Source organism: Pelophylax lessonae (assembly GCF_965119305.1).
Source record: "Pelophylax lessonae genome assembly, chromosome: 1".
Lineage (NCBI taxonomy): Eukaryota > Metazoa > Chordata > Amphibia > Anura > Ranidae > Pelophylax > Pelophylax lessonae.
Window position 1 is genome coordinate 235,969,317 of NC_138768.1, and position 16,455 is coordinate 235,985,771.

At 47.3% G+C, this 16,455-nt stretch overlaps 1 protein-coding gene across 1 annotated transcript in view; it reads left to right on the top strand.

Annotated features, from left to right (window-relative positions):
• Nucleotides 1–16,455, top strand: part of DNAH10 (dynein axonemal heavy chain 10) — a gene marked incomplete at its 5' end in the record, with an annotated part of 236,277 nt that overhangs the window by 158,963 nt on the left and 60,859 nt on the right. The window contains one exon of the mRNA XM_082256636.1: nt 309–483. Coding sequence (XP_082112762.1) covers nt 309–483 — 175 coding nt within the window. The remainder of the gene's footprint in view (nt 1–308; nt 484–16,455) is intronic.

The window sequence follows — 16,455 nt, forward strand, 5'->3', positions numbered from 1 at the left end:
CCCAGCTATTCCCATTTGGTCAGCACATCATTGCCCCTGGTGCCCTACAACCCTAAGTACTGAAGTATCGGATCAAAATGAAGACACGATAGATATCTGTCCCATTGACAATTGTCTAAATGTTAAATTTCCTCTGTGTACGTGAGATAGGAAGTGATGGTAATTCTTCTCAGTTTAACAATGATGCTAAAAAACTGACAGGGTAATAATTATCCCTCATACTATCCAAAACTAAAAAAAAATGCTTTAGATATACTAGAAATTAAATCTCCGCTATGAATGCCATATCCTGTTATTGATTATTACAGCTGAAGAGAAGAGAAAACTTGCTGAAGAGAAGGCTGCAGAAATAGAGGAACAGAACAAAGTGATTGCAGTAGAGAAAAAGGAAGCAGAGAGTGCCTTGGCAGAGGCTTTACCTATATTAGAGGCTGCAAAACTAGAACTGCAGAAATTGGACAAGTCTGATGTCACAGAGATAAGGTAAAATGAAACTCACCTTCAACTTTTATAACTTTCACTTTTGTTTCCTACTTATCAGAACAATCAATGCTAATGTTACAGTGTAATGTGGGGAAGGAAATAAATTACGACTGTTACTTTATTAAGGAATACAGCAAGTTATGTTCTAGGCCCTACCAGAAAAGGCTGTAGTGTATTACTCTATAAAAGTGTAATAGTTCTGGTTGCTTTACTTTTAAGGGTTGTGAATAATATTTTTATATGGTTTTGTGAATCATACTATGGTTTTGGGAATCCTATTCAAGGAATTACAGCAATGAGGAATTACCAGTCTTTTATTTAACAAAGCGGTCATGATCAGATAGGTCTTCCATCCATAATTTTGGTATAGTATTCCAGTTCCAGGGACAACTCCCCACATCCACATCCTAACATATATCAAATTCAAAAAGAAAAGAGGGGGCGAGATGTACCCCTACTAAAGAAACAGGACTTTATAGGAAATGGTGTTGTCCCTGAGATGAGCACATACACATATATATTGTAAAAAATTTATTTTATTGTATAAGCAAAGATTGCTACACATATCTAGTGCTTGCACAAGTACATTAAGGTCCAATGCATTTCGCAGAACACTTTCTCTGCTTCTTCAGGGAACTTTAATGTGTGTCTACATTGTTATGAAATTGGAAGAAGAGAAGCATATTATACATCAAAAATTAATTCAGAATATACATTTATTATTCATAAGTAAGTGAATATCTGTGCTTGCCAATTTTACCATAATATATTGTTAAAACCTCCAGACACAAATGACAAATTCTGGGTCATTCGATGACCAACTGGCCTCTGGTGGAAACCCAGGGGCCAGGTCTGATGGACACTGGACCATATATACAGTCAGGTCCATAAATATTGCAACACAATTCTAATCTTTTTGGCTCTATACACCACCACAATGTATTTGAAATGAAACAAACAAGATGTGCTTTAACTGCAGACTTTCAGCTTTAATTTGAGGGTATTTTAATTTTCAATCATTTTTATTGATTTTTAGAAAAAGTACAACAGAGTGTAACGAGCCAAAATGGCCCAACCATAGACATTGAAAACAACATGGAGCACATGGTGCAGAAAGCATTAAATGTGTACAAGTAAATATTGTGGATAGCAGGAGTCGAGAAAAAAAAAACAAATAATAATAACAATGGCAGTCAAACCAGTGTGAAGCAGGTACTGATCGCTCTCTTCAGTGCTTAAAGGAGCGGGCCGTCCAGGCCCCCCCCCCCCGGGCGCCCCTTACGGGAACACACTGCGCCCCCAGGGGGAAGCGGAACCCGACCCCCACCCGCAGTCTCATGGACCTGACTACAAAATACGACATCCCGCCATCAATACACAACAAAAGAAAAGAGAAAGCAGAGAAAGGGAAAAGGAAAGAAAGGAAGGGAAGTCAAGGAGAGCGGCAGCGGCTGGTTAAGAAGGAAAAAGGTCGACATCCAGGTTCAGCACCCTCCCAGGGAACGAGTCCCCGGAGCGTGCGGTCCGGCAATAGTAAAGAGCTGGAAAAAATCCCCCTAAGAGGGGCCTGCCAAATAGCGGGTCCACGGTTCCCAGGTCTTGTCAAATATTTTCATCTTATCATTCAATATGGCTACCATCCGTTCATTTATCATAATCCAAGACAGCTTGGCTTTGAGCAGCTCGAGCGGCACTACTGAGGTGCGCCAGGATCGTGCGATTGTAATCTTGGCCGCTATAAACACGAAAGCTATAAGGCGTTTGTTATGCTTAGAAATCCCCGCTATCGGTTTGCCCAGGAGAGCTTGCAGGGGATCCTTGGTCAAGTTGACTTGCGTCAATGAGTAAATGAAATTGTAAACACGAATCCAGAATCGGCGCACCTTAGAACAGGTCCACCAAATATGGAGCACCGTGCCTGCCAGACCACATCCCCGAAAACAGTTGGGAGACGCAGTGTGGACCGCTGCAGCCAGCCTGACCGGGACCATGTACCATCTCAAAAGTACCTTGTAATTAGCTTCAATTAGAGAGGTGTTAAGGATGGATTTAGAACTACATTGAGCTAGAGCATTCCAATCAGCCCGGTCCAGGTCCTCACCCAGGTCCTCCTCCCAACGCTGCATATAAGACAGTTTAGTGTCATCGCTCTGCAATATATTATAAATCGTGGATATGTAACTCTTTTGTTTATCTAGCGTTCGGCAGAGGTTCTCCATCTGAGAGGAGGTGGTGATATCACTGGTACGTTTAAGGGAGGCAGCAAAATGGGATATCTGGGCATAGCGATAGCTCTCACCCTCAGGGAGGGAATGGGTTTCTAGTAATTGGGCCCTGGTGAGGAGGCCCCGATGGTCGCATAGATCCACCAGCCTGAGGAACCCCTTGTTTGTCCACCATTCAAACGCTGAAGGGGTCAGGCCCGGTGGGAACAAGGGGTTGCCCAGCAGGGGCGCCAATGGGGCATGGGGGGACCGGAAGGCATGCCTGCCCGACAACCTATCCCAAAGACCCAGGGAGAGAGACAGGGCGGGACAAAGTATGCCCGGTCTGTCTCTGGCCCGCAGCCACATCGCATGATGAATGGGGACCCGCAGATGGGCCGCCTCCATTTGCATCCAGATGGGGAGAGGGTCCCGGGAATGGAAGCGAATCAGATGAGCCAATTGGGCTGCGTAATAGTACTTGCCCAAGTCCGGGACCCCCAGACCCCCTCTCAGCTTTGGGGTGAAGAGAGTGCGCCTATTGACTCTGGGCCTCTTGTCCCCCCAAATAAACCGGAGAACTATCCCCTGAAAGTCCCTAAGATCAGGCATATTAAGCATCACAGGTAAGGTACGAAATAAATACAACAGTCGAGGCAGAATATTCATTTTGACCGAATTCAACCTTCCGAACCATGACGGGGGATTGGCTGTCCAAGCAGCCAAGTCCTCCCTCATTTTTTTGTACAATGGCGGATAATTGTGTGTGTAGAGGGTGGCTATAGACGTAGTGAGGTGTATCCCTAAGTAAGGCAACGATCGTTCTTGCCAAGCAAACGCAAAATTGGCTTTAAGAGTAGCTAAAGTGGCCCCATCTAACGTTAGGTTTAGAGCCTGCGACTTGGAGGGGTTAACCTTAAGTCCCGAGATGGACGCAAACTTCTCCAGGTCTCGGAGCAGGTTGGGGATCGAGACAAGGGGGGACGAGATATACAGTAGGATATCGTCTGCAAATAGAGCACACTTATGTTCAATGCCCCCGCATTGTATACCCCGGACATCCGGGTTGAGGCGTAACTTAATGGCCAACGGTTCCAAGGCTAAAATAAATAACAACGGGGATAGGGGACACCCCTGACGGGTACCCCTACGGACGTCCAAAAAGGGGGACCCATAACCCTTGATCGATAGCCTCGCAATGGGGTCGTCGTATAGCGTGCGAATGAAGGTAAGAAAATTACTCCCGAAACCGAAGCGCTCCAATGTCTGCAGAAGGTAGTCCCAGGACAGGGAGTCGAACGCCTTATGAAGGTCTAGGGACAGTAGCATGCCCCTCCGGCTACCCAAGCCATCCCAGTTGGATTGAAGGGCCGATATGACATCTATCGCGCGTCTCGTTTGGTCCGGTGCCTGCCTACCAGGTACAAAACCAGCTTGGTCCGGATGTATGTAATCCGCCAAAAAGGTGTTGAGTCTGTTTGCCAACACTTTCGCCATGATTTTAAGATCGACGTTTATAAGCGAGATCGGTCTATAATTAAGGCAGTTCCCATGGTCCTTGCCAGGTTTCGGAAGGACATGGATGAAAGCATTGTTCTCGTATTTCGGGATCGGGGTCCCTGCCCGAACGGAGTTGAAAAAAGAACAGAGATGTGATGCCAATACTTCATGAAATTTCTTATAGTAGTGGCCAGAGAACCCGTCAGGGCCGGGCGCTTTGTTAGGATTAATAGTTTTGATAGCTGCCAGTACCTCAGAGTCCGAGAATTCTCGGTCCATGATAGACGCATGCTGGGAGGAGAGTCGAGGAAGGGGAATATCGCGAAAAAATTCCTCGAAAGAGGCCTGTCTAAGCGGTTGCGGCTGGGAGTAAAGCTGCGAATAAAAGTGGTAGAATTCGTTCACTATCAGCTGCGGGTCCTGGGTCCGGAGGCCAGTCCGGAGCCGCAGCTTCGGAAGGGCCGGAGAATGGAGCCTCGGGGCCAACCTGCGGGCCAGAAGGGTGTGGGGTTTATCACCCAAGGTGTAATATCTATTTCTCGACCAACGGATGGATTTCTCAGCTTTGGTGGTCAGGCTGAAGTTGAGGGCTACACGTGCCGCATCAATCTTATGCCTGATGTCCACCCCAGGGGCCCTCCTCTGTTCCCGCAAGAGGTCTCTCAGCTCAGCATCCTGTCGCTGTATCTCCCCGTCGCGTTCCCTCTTTTTCCGAGAAGCGATTTGGATTAGCTTACCTCTTATCGTCGCTTTGTGCGCCGCCCATATTATAGCCGGGGAAGTATCAGTAGCTGGGTTATCAAGAAAGTATTGTTTCATGCTGTCCAACACTTCCTGGAAGATGATCGGGTCCTTTAACACGGAGGCGTTAAGCCCCTAGGAGGAGGGCTTAGGCTTAGTCCATAGGTCCGAGATGGTCATAACCACAGGGGAGTGGTCAGACCATGGGGTAGAAATAATCTGTGCTTTCAGCACAAAGGGGAGGAGGGCCGACAGGGCAAACAGATGGTCTATACGAGCGTAGCTCTTGTGGGCATGGGAATAGTGGGTGAAATCACGCGTCGTGGGGTGGTCGTTCCTCCACACATCCACCAAGTCGGTGGAGTGCAGAAGACGAGCCAACTTAACCCCCAGTCGCGGGGCGTGCTTCAATGAGGCGTGCAGGGAATCAGATTTGTCCATAACCTGGTCCAAGGGGACATTACTGTCACCCCCAAATATCACATGGCCTGTTGCGCGTGGCATCACCACCTTCAGCATTTCCAGGAAGAAGGGGAGCTGTCCCACATTAGGGGCATAATAGGAAACAAAAGTTACATCATGTTCATTTATTCTGCCTTGGACCATAACATATCTCCCCTCCTTGTCTCGGATTACCTCCCTAGGTGTAAACGGGACCTTCTTGGCTATGCAGATCGCCACCCCTTTTTTCTTGTCTACGCTGTTGGACATGTAACAAGTGGGAAATTTAGCGCTAAGGCGTTTAGGAGCCGAAGTGCGAGAGAAGTGCGTCTCCTGTAGGAGAAGGACGTCAATGCCCTGCTTGTGGTAAAAGTGAAATGCTTTCGCCCTTTTTACAGGGGCATTGAGGCCCTGCACGTTGTGTGTGAGAATTTTAAAATCACAGGTAGTAGGACGTGTCATGTTGGTTCGGAAGGTTGTACTCGCCTGTATGTTGTGGAGGTCGGTAGATGTCGTTCACCCCGTACTGTAGGATTCCAAAGACCCAGAGCCAAGCCAAAGGGATCCGGATGTCGAGCAGCCGCCGCCAGGGAAGGGAAGAGGAGAGAGGGGTTAGAGAAAAGTAAGACAACAAAGAGCACAAAGGGGGAAACAGGGAATCCCCCGCCCCCCCCCCAACCCCCGTAGAGGGGGAGGGGGGGGGGCGGTGGACACGCCAGAAAATCAAGCACAGAAAACATAGTAGGCTGGTTGTGGGGTCCAGCACCCCGTAATTTTGTGCGAGGTTGCTCACAGCCCATCGCCGAGAGCAAGGCCGCAGGAAGTGGCATGCGGAAACAACCCGCGTCGCTTCACTATTAGCCTGTAGAGCAGTTTGCATTAACAGGAAAGGGGCACCAGCCCCCAAGCCGAGCCCCCCCCAGGTAGGGGACCCCGGCCAGGAGGGAAGCACCCCCCCCCCGCATACCAAAGGCACAGGTGAACTATCGCAAAGGCACAGTATTAAATAGCATTAGCAACAGCAACAAATCGTAAATAACAGTAAACAACAGTAACCTTTCTGAGAGCCGGAGCTCCCCATAAGGGCCCAGTATAGAATAAAAAGGAAGAACAGCCCGGGCGGGCAAGCCCAACAGGATCCCCCTCTCAAGAGAACCGTCCAGGATTCCAGCGATAAGGGAATCAGTCGAACAATCAGGCCCCTCAGCCACGGCAACCCGGGCCTGCAACCCAGGGGCGTCCCTGAGACAAATATACCAGAAGACGCCCCCAGATCACAGAGCACCAGGACCCCGGGTCCAGCTCCCCACCAAAAAAAAAAAAAAAAAAAGGGGGAGAATGGGGGGCAATAACGGGGCGAGAGAGGGGGACTAAAAATGTATCATAAAGGGAAGGTAGAAGCCCAGTTGGACTAGTAGACAGTCAGACTATCACGGTGGGGTGCGTGGTTTGGCGTTCCCTCTCTTCGCAGGTTGCGACCACAAAGGTGACAAGGGCCTGGGGTCCTCCTCCGGAGAGCCCCGCGGGGATCTGGCTGGGGGAGCTTCCCTGGAGATGATGCCCAAGTCCAGGAGGATATCCTCTCCCTCATGGAAACTGGAAAAGGAGTGGGATTTACCCTTAAAGGAGAAGGACAGCTTGAATGGGTATGACCACCGATATTTGATTTGGCGGTTGATCAGATGGGTCAGCAGCGGCTTCAGGGACCGTCGCTTATGTATGGTCGTCTGGGAAATGTCCGCAAACAGCTGCACCGGGTGGTCGAGCAGAGTGACATCATTGCGAAAGCGGGCAGCCGCCATGATTTTTTCCTTTATTCTGTAAAAGTGCGGTTTTACAATAACGTCTCTGGGCAAGCCATCCGAGCGCGGGGCCGTCAGGGCCCGGTGAAAGTGGTCCAGTTCCAGGTGATGCTGTGAGATGTCAGGGACAAGGTCAGTCATAAGCCTGTGTATGGCCGGCTCCAGGTCAGTTATCGATTCAGGGAGCCCCCTGAGTCTAAAATTATACCTGCGAGACCTATTCTCAAGGTCCTCAATTTTGTCCTTAGCTTGATCCAGCTGATCCTGGAGTGAGACAATTAGCCTGTGGTTTTGGTTGACCTTCTTAACGGTGCCATCAACTTTGGATTCTATGGAATCAAGTCTGCCTCCTATTTCCTGAAAGTCCCCTTTTAAGTCTGACTTGATGGTGGCAGTAATGGTGGCGCAGGCCTTAGAAAGTTCCTGCTGTAATAGGGCCGAAAATCTGGCAATAAGAACCGAATCGCCTGAGTAGGTGGCCTGGAGAGGAGGGGGGGGGGGCCGCGGGGCTGCCCTGGCTCAAGGCCATCTCCGCTATATCAGCCATTTGTCTGTCTAAGGAAGACGCTGGGGATGAGGCCCCCTCCATGTCCCCATGTAGTGAGGCCCGGTAAGGGGAAAAGCTGCAGGACGTGGCCCCCTGGGATTGTGAAGAAAATGGATCCCCTACCTCCTCCATCCGAGGTGTCGCCGGCGAGGGGTGCCCAGCGCTGTGCGAGGGTGATGTAGTCGTCCTCTGTAAGGGTGACGCCGGAGGCTGAGTGGCCGGAGCAGGGCCGCCCCGCGAGGCCGCGCCGCGGGTCGCGGCCATCTTGGGATGCTGTGTAGAGCCTGTGGGGGACTGGCGTGGCTTGTAAGGTGGATGGGCCGCTGTAGCGGATTTTTTCTTGCCTGTGCCCGTTGCCCCCCGGCGCATCCTTGCTCTGCCTGTGTCCTGCGCCTAGTTGGGAGATCGAGTCTCCGGTCTAGCAGCCAATTTTTGCTGTAAAGCCGGCGGGTTGTGCGGAGCGCGGTCAATCCATGTCCTGACCCGGCGCCGCGCGCATGCGCACTAATTTGAGGGTATTTACATCCAAATTAGGTGAACGGTGTAGGAATTACAACAGTTTGTTAATGTGCCTCCCACCTTTTAAGGGACCAAAAGTAATGGGACAGATTAACAATCATAAATCAAACTTTCACTTTTTAATACTTGGTTGCAAATAATTGGGAAGTCAATTACAGCCTGAAGTCTGGAAGGCATAGACATCACCAGACGCTGGGTTTCATCCCTGGTGATGCTCTGCCAGGCCTTTACTGCAACTGTCTTCAGTTCCTGCTTGTTCTTGGGGCATTTTCCCTTCAGTTTTGTGTTCAGTTTAGTGAAATGCATGCTCAATCGGATCCAGGTCAGGTGATTGACTTGGCCATTGCATAAATTTCCACTTCTTTTCCTTAAAAAACTCTTTGGTTGCTTTCGCAGTATGCTTCGGGTCTCTGCACTGTGAAGCACCGTCCAATGAGTTCTGAAGCATTTGTGAATATGAGCAGATCATATTTCCCAAAACACTTCAGAATTCATCCTGCTGCTTTTGTCAGCAGTCAAATCATCAATAAATACAAGAGAACCAGTTCCATTGGCAGCCATACATGCCCACTCCATAACACTACCACCACCATGCTTCACTGATGAGGTGGTATGCTTTGGATCATGAGCAGTTCCTTTCCTTCTCCATACTCTTCTCTTCCCATCACTCTGGTACAAGTTGATCTTGGTCTCATCTGTCCATAGGATGTTGTTACAGAACTGTGAAGGCTTTTTTAGATGTTGTTTGGCAAACTCTATTCTGACCTTCCTGTTTTTGAGGGTCACCAATGGTTTACATCTTGTGGTGAACCCTCTGTATTCACTCTGGTGAAGTCTTCTCTTGATTGTTGACTTTGACACACATACACCTACCTCCTGGAGAGTGTTCTTGATCTGACCAACTGTTGTGAAGGGTGTTTTCTTCACCATAGAAAGAATTATTCGGTCATCCACCACAGTTGTTTTTGCGTGGTCTTCGGGGTCTTTTGGTGTTGCTGAGCTCACCGGTGCGTTCTTTATTTTTAAAGATGTTCCAAACAGTTGATTTGGCCACACCTAATGTTTTTACTATCTCTCTGGTGGGTTTGTTTTGTTTTTTCAGCCTAAGGATGGCTTGCTTCACTAATAGTGACAGCTCTTTGGATCTCATATTGAGAGTTGACAGCAACAAATGCCAAATGCAAATAGCATGAAATTAACTCTGGACCTTTTATCTGCTCCTTGTAAATTGGATAATGAGGGAATAACACACACCTGGCCGTGGAACAGCTGAGCAGCCAATTGTCCCATTACTTTTGGTCCCTTAGAAAGTGGGAGGCACATATACAAACTGTTGTAATTCCTACACCATCCACCTGATTTGGATGTAAATACCCTCACCGTTAACCTGATTTGGATGTAAATGCAAAATCTTGTTTGTTTCATTTCAAATCCATTATAGAGCCAAAAAGATTAGAATTGTGTCGATGTCCCAATATTTATGGACCTGACTGTACAAGACTCAAGCGAAACAAGATGTTGCCCAATAACTAAAGTAGAAAATACTTTTCTCAGTGGGTATATGTCTGTACTAATGGGCCACTAGTTGTAGAGATCTACCTATTGCAGCATTACACATAGATACACACCACTTATATCACTTATATCATACATAACCATAACCCGCATCCAATCACATCCACACCCACAATTCACCCAAGTCTCACAAAACCAAACCCAAATCCATCCATGCAAACCTACAACCACAGCTACAACACTCTACCAACTCCCAATCCATTCACCCACCTCCCAAATCCCCCACAAACATCCCAATGCTACAATCTCATCCCACCTCCGAACACAACTACATCCCACAACACATCACACAGATGTACCCCCCCCGACCACACACCAAAAACCATTAAATGATTCAACAATACCAGCCATCCCCATGACCATCCATTCTCGTTAGTAGTAACTCAATACTGCAGCTCATCCCTCTAAGTAGTTCCAGAAGAGCACCCCCCACATATAGCCCCATGGAACCATAACATGGGTTGCCTAGATAGTAATGTCCTTTTATTTCTCACCTTGTGTATTGCCACTGCATATATGTCAAGGAAGCCGCTGGAGCTACGTCGGGCTTATGGGCCCACCGGCTTGTTTATTTTATATGGTCCCGGACATGGCGTATTGGGCTGCGCCATTGCCCTGTCATGTCCGGCGCGGGCGCCCAGTCTGGTGCGCATGCGCACGGCCAGACACGGCCCCAGGACCGATAATCAGCCAAGAGCCGCATCGTGCCCCGCACAGCGCCACCTCTGGTCTGAGGGATATCTCCCTTGTGTTGTAGACAGATGTTACCCCTGGCATCAGACTGCAGGAATGCACCTACTTTACCTAACAGACATAATATTGTAGCCCAATCTGGCTAAAAATAGCCCAATCAAGCAATTGTAATGCGTTTTGTGATGGACAGCTTTACATTATCATGGGTCCCTGCATGATCGAAGCCAAATCAGTTTTTAGCTACATTTTTTCAATATACTGAGGCATGTGTGATCTGTAACTTTATTTTTTGGCTATTATCATGTCTTTTTCCCTTTTCTATTTGATATATGGTTGAGCTCAGTTTAAAAAAGAAAAAAAAATTTGGACTTGGATTTTTTTCACTTGGAGCAGTGCATGAAAACATGATTTTCTTTCTCATTCATTGAGTGACACAGGAAGTCTTAAACCTTCAGGTTTTACTGCTGCATACAGGAGAATATGACCAAAAAAATATTGTAGGCCTACCCTGGGTGTAACCCCTCCTTTCACCAGCATGCATTCCTAGGAAGATGTGTTTTAAAGACTAGCTTATAATTTTCCGAACAATTATTGCTTCTTCATTTTTTTTTTTCAATCAGGACTCTCCTCTGCACCAATGCTGGAGGCATCACCTCTGATTGGCAGCTGTCCGTTGTGGTAGTCCTCAGCCTGAAGTTTTTCAGACTTCTTATGGTCCTCAATGGACTAAACGGAAAATAGGATTTTTTTTCTTAACTTGTTACTGGTTATATCACTAACTGGGTATACTACAGATGCAGTGGCGGCTGGGGGGGGGGGGGCGCAAAAAGAAAAATGTAATAGGTATTGCTTCGCGGCAAAAAACGCGCTAAAAAATTGCGTGATTTTGAGGTCATGGTACAGGCATGGTACAGGTGATGGTACAGGCATGGCACAGGTGATGGTATAGGCATGGCACAGGTGATGGTATAGGCATGGCACAGGTGATGGTACAGGCATGGCACAGGTCATGGTACAGGCATGTCACAGGTCATGGTACAGGAGATGTTATAGGCATGGCACAGGTCATGGTAAGGGCATGGCACAGGTGATGGTACAGGCATGGCACAGATGATGGTATAGGCATGTCACAGGTCATGGTACAGGAGATGTTATAGGCATGGCACAGGTGATGGTATAGGCATGGCACAGGTGATGGTATAGGCATGGCACAGGTGATGGTATAGGCATGGCACAGATGATGGTATAGGCATGGCACAGGTGATGGTATAGGCATGGCACAGGTGATGGTACAGGCATGGCACAGGTGATGGTACAGGCATGGCACAGGTGATGGTACAGGCATGGCACAGGTCATGGCACAGGTCATGGTACAGGCATGTCACAGGTCATGGTACAGGAGATGTTATAGGCATGGCACAGGTCATGGTAAGGGCATGGCACAGGTGATGGTACAGGCATGGCACAGATGATGGTATAGGCATTGCACAGGTGATGGTACAGGCATGTCACAGGTCATGGTACAGGAGATGGTACAGGCATGGCACAGGTCATGGTAAGGGCATGGCACAGGTCATGGCACAGGTCATGGTACAGGAGATGTTATAGGCATGGCACAAATCATGGTAAGGGCATGGCACAGGTGATGGTACAGGCATGGCACAGATGATGGTACAGGCATTGCACAGATGATGGTACAGGCATTGCACAGGTGATGGTATAGGCATTGCACAGGTGATGGTATAGGCATTGCACAGGTGATGGTATAGGCATGGCACAGGTGATGGTACAGGCATTGCACAGGTGATGGTATAGGCATTGCACAGGTGATGGTACAGGCATGGCACAGGTGATGGTACAGGCATTGCACAGGTGATGGTATAGGCATTGCACAGGTGATGGTACAGGCATGGCACAGGTGATGGTACAGGCATGGCACAGATGATGGTATAGGCATTGCACAGGTGATGGTACAGGCATGTCACAGGTCATGGTACAGGAGATGGTATAGGCATGGCACAGGTCATGGTAAGGGCATGGCACAGGTCATGGTACAGGAGGTGGGCAGAGGGACAGGTGGGGGGCAGCGTCACAGAAGATGGGCAGCATCACAGGAGTTGGGCTGAGAGACAGGACAGTGGAGAACCTCTCCAGCATCAGGTCATTAGGCAGTGGTGGGTAGTGGGGCTCGTGCAGTCCCAGTTAGGAAGGTGAGCATGGGGGGGGTGAGGATAGATAGGCCAGGGGTGCAGTGGTCAGGAGGTGGAGGGTTTCAGGCAGGTGTCTGACTCTGACCGTTGCTGCGCTCCTCCTGCCTGTCTTCTCTCAGTGAGAAAGCTGACCCACATCGTACCGCTTGAAAGAATGAGCCCTGTGTCCTCTGCTCACCGCTGATCCCAGATCCCCCCTCCTCCTCCCGCTGCCTCCAGTCCCGGCGGACTCCCATTCGGTCACTCTGTCCAGGGCTGGGCTCGGCTCCCCGCTGCTCAAACTAGGAGCGCTCCGCTCCTATTGTAGGGCCGGCCCTGCGCACACAGGAGAGAGAGGAGGCACTGAGGCTGCTTCCAATTATCACTTACCTGCTCGTCTTGGGCTGGCTCTCTCACGACCGGGACCGGGCCGACTTCACTGGCGTCTGCTGCTGCTGCAGAGGTGACGGGACTCGGGAGAGACTTCTCCACCGACAACGTGCGCCGCTGCTCCTCCTCTCTGAAGGCGGGCGGGAAGGTGACGGCCGGGACGGTGAGTGATTGACTCACCGCCCCCATGCGACGTCACCCAGGATGTCCTGTATGATTGGTCCAGGCTGAAGACTGGACCAATCACAGCCAGGAATCCACGAAGTGGGGGTGTCCAAGCAATGTGCCCTGCGCCCAGGTTACGCCCCCAAAAGGCAGCCAATCGGCGCCTCTTGTGGGTCGTAACCACCCCACCCCCCCCACCCCCAGCCTCCACATAGGCCGGCGGCGGCGAGGTTTGCGAACGCAATTTTTTTTTTTTTGAAAACTTTATTGCTCATTTTGTCTTTTTTTTTTTTTTTTTTCTTTTTGTAGGGGGGGCGGCGCCCCCTATGCATGGGCCGCCACTGTACAGATGTAAAAATAAAAGAAATAAAAATAATCTCATCTCTTTTATGCATTTCAGTGTTTGAATGATTAAAGGATACCTCCACCTTTGTAAAAAAATAATAAATTCACATCTTTTTGCAGGTAAAAAAATGTGCATCTATTATTTTTTTTACTATGAGCCTGCAAAGCACTGCACCCGCGATCAACAGATCGCCGGTGTCATGCAGGGCTCTAGCAGACATTCTGTGTAAGCTAACTGCTTGTACCTCGTATGAGCAGGCAGTTACACACTGACATGAAGAGTCAATGAACTACCCACAGTGCTCAACAGCGCCCTGGTAATCCACTGAGAACTTCAAGCCGACAACCGCAAAGGCCGTTGGTACATGTCGTTTTCACTTTCACAGAACACTTTTTTTTTTTTTAATTGTGACAGCGCGTGGAGGGAAAATCCCCTTTTCTCTGTCAAAACAGGGGATTGGGGGTGTGTGGATGCTGACGACTCTAACATGTTACATGTTACATGTCTCTAACATGTCTCTAGCCTCTAACATGTTACATGTCTGCAATTGTACATGTCCAATTGCAGTTTTTAAACTACACATGTGAACATAAAAATAAACAAAAATGCATCTGTTTGATGCATAACTTGTGCTTGAAGGAATAACAAAAATTTTAGTATAAGAGAAAGAAATTGATAATCTGCTCTTTTTTTGGATAAACGTTTATGCATGCAGCTTATGCAGCTTTTTCCATGTTGGTATTTATCTTGACGCCATTTTTTTGTTTTCGGTTATTTTGAAAGTGTAAATGATGGAAATAAAATCTAACTTTTGTTGACATATAAAAATGTCTAATCTGTAATTTGATGCCTTTTGGAGATTTTTCCATCTTTCCTTGGCTTCTATATGCACATTAATACAAATTTTTACCTGGGGTGCCCAATCTTTCGATCCCCACTATATATATATATAAAAAAATAATAACCTGTGTAACCACCAATAACATAACACTTAATTGCTTATATATGCCACTGTGGGGTTGATTTACTAAAACTGGAGCACTCAGAATCTGGTGCAGCTCTGCATGGTAGCCAATCAGCTTCTAACTTCAAATTGTTCAATTAAGCTTTGACAATAAACCCTGGAAGCGGATTGGTTTCCATGCAGAGCAGCACCTGATTTTGCCCTCTCCAGTTTTAGTAAATTTTCCTCTGTGTGTCAACTTTAACCTTCTTAGCGGTATTCCCGAGCGTGGCTCGGGGTTACATTTCAGAGCCAAAAGCGGTAACCCCGAGCCACACTCGGGGTACCGCCAGAAGCATCGCTGGATCCTGTAAAAGAGGTTACTTACCTTGTCACCGGGATCCAGCGATGTCTGTTGGCGGATCTTCCTCCCGATCCTCTCCGTGCCCCGGCTTCCGTCTCCTGCGACGTGACGTTCGCAGGGGTGTGGAATCGGCGGCAAATTCAAAACGCGCCAAACACACTGATACCATTCAAAATAAAAAAAATCACATTAGTTTGCTCCCCAGTGCCCTTTCCTGCAGTTTTACTGTACTTTTTATGTAAATATATATATATATATATATATACATATATATATACATATACAGTATATATATATATATATATATATATATATATATATATATATATATTATATATACGTAATTCTTGTGAATGAGCAGCCGAAACCAACTGTATATATATATATATATATAATGTATACAGTTGGTTTGGGCTGCTCATTCACAAGAATTACATGCAAAATAATGGTACCGCTTTCAGCACCTAAAATCCAAAAGAATCATACCGCCAGGGAGGTTAAATAATGGCAACCAAACAACCAAAAAACAAAATAAAAATGTGAATAAAATCACTTCAAAAACAACTGTGATCCTCTTTGAGTCTCCACCAAAAAAGAAACAAACTTTTATATAGACAGTCACTCAAACATGTGAATAAAATGTTTAAACACTGTGAAGTTGACATTTTATCTGAAGGTAGCCTTTCACACATGAGATCAAGCTCCTCTTTTCCACCAAAAGTTGTGAATCTCTCCACCTAGGTTGTAAAACTAAAATGCACTCTCTGGCTTCTTTGCCTCTCTAATTATTAAACACACTTTCTATGGTCCCAATCCTCTAGCTTGCAGACCATTTCTCCCTCCCCCTGTCCCCACTGTTGCGTCACAGTACACACAACTGTTTGTCACTTCTGACACCCCCTTCTCTACACATATCCTCCCGTCATGAAATCAGGGGAAGCACACATAATATAAAATCCTTAATAATTAAAAATAAATAAATAAATATATATATATATATATATATATATATATATACAGTAAAACCTTGGTTTGAGAGTAACTTGGTTTAAGAGCGCTTTGCAAGACAAGCAAAATTTTCAAATAAATTTTGACTTGGTTTACAAGCGATGTCTTGATATACAAGTAGCTTCAAGTCACAGCTGAGTATAAAAGAGAAGAGAGGCGCCTCTAAGTGTAGCAATATGGTTACATTTAATGAAGGTACAACATTTAGCAACTCACATGTTTGATGATTGGAACAGGCACATCTAAGTATGCAGGCATCCAGGCTAAAGCTGTCCACATAGACCATCCTCTGCACCGCCATCTACGTCATCCCTTCCATGCTGCCCCTCGCTTTTAGATCCCTTTACTGCAGGGTGGTCTTCCCGGTCAGGATTACAGACTAGCAGCCGGCGGTGCAGAAGATAGTCCATGTGGACAGCTTTACCCCGGATGCCTGCATACTTAGATGTGCCTGTTTTATTCATCAACCATGTGAGTTGCTAAATGTTGTACCTTCATTAAATGGAACCATATTGCTACACTTAGAGGCGCCTTTCTTCTCTTTG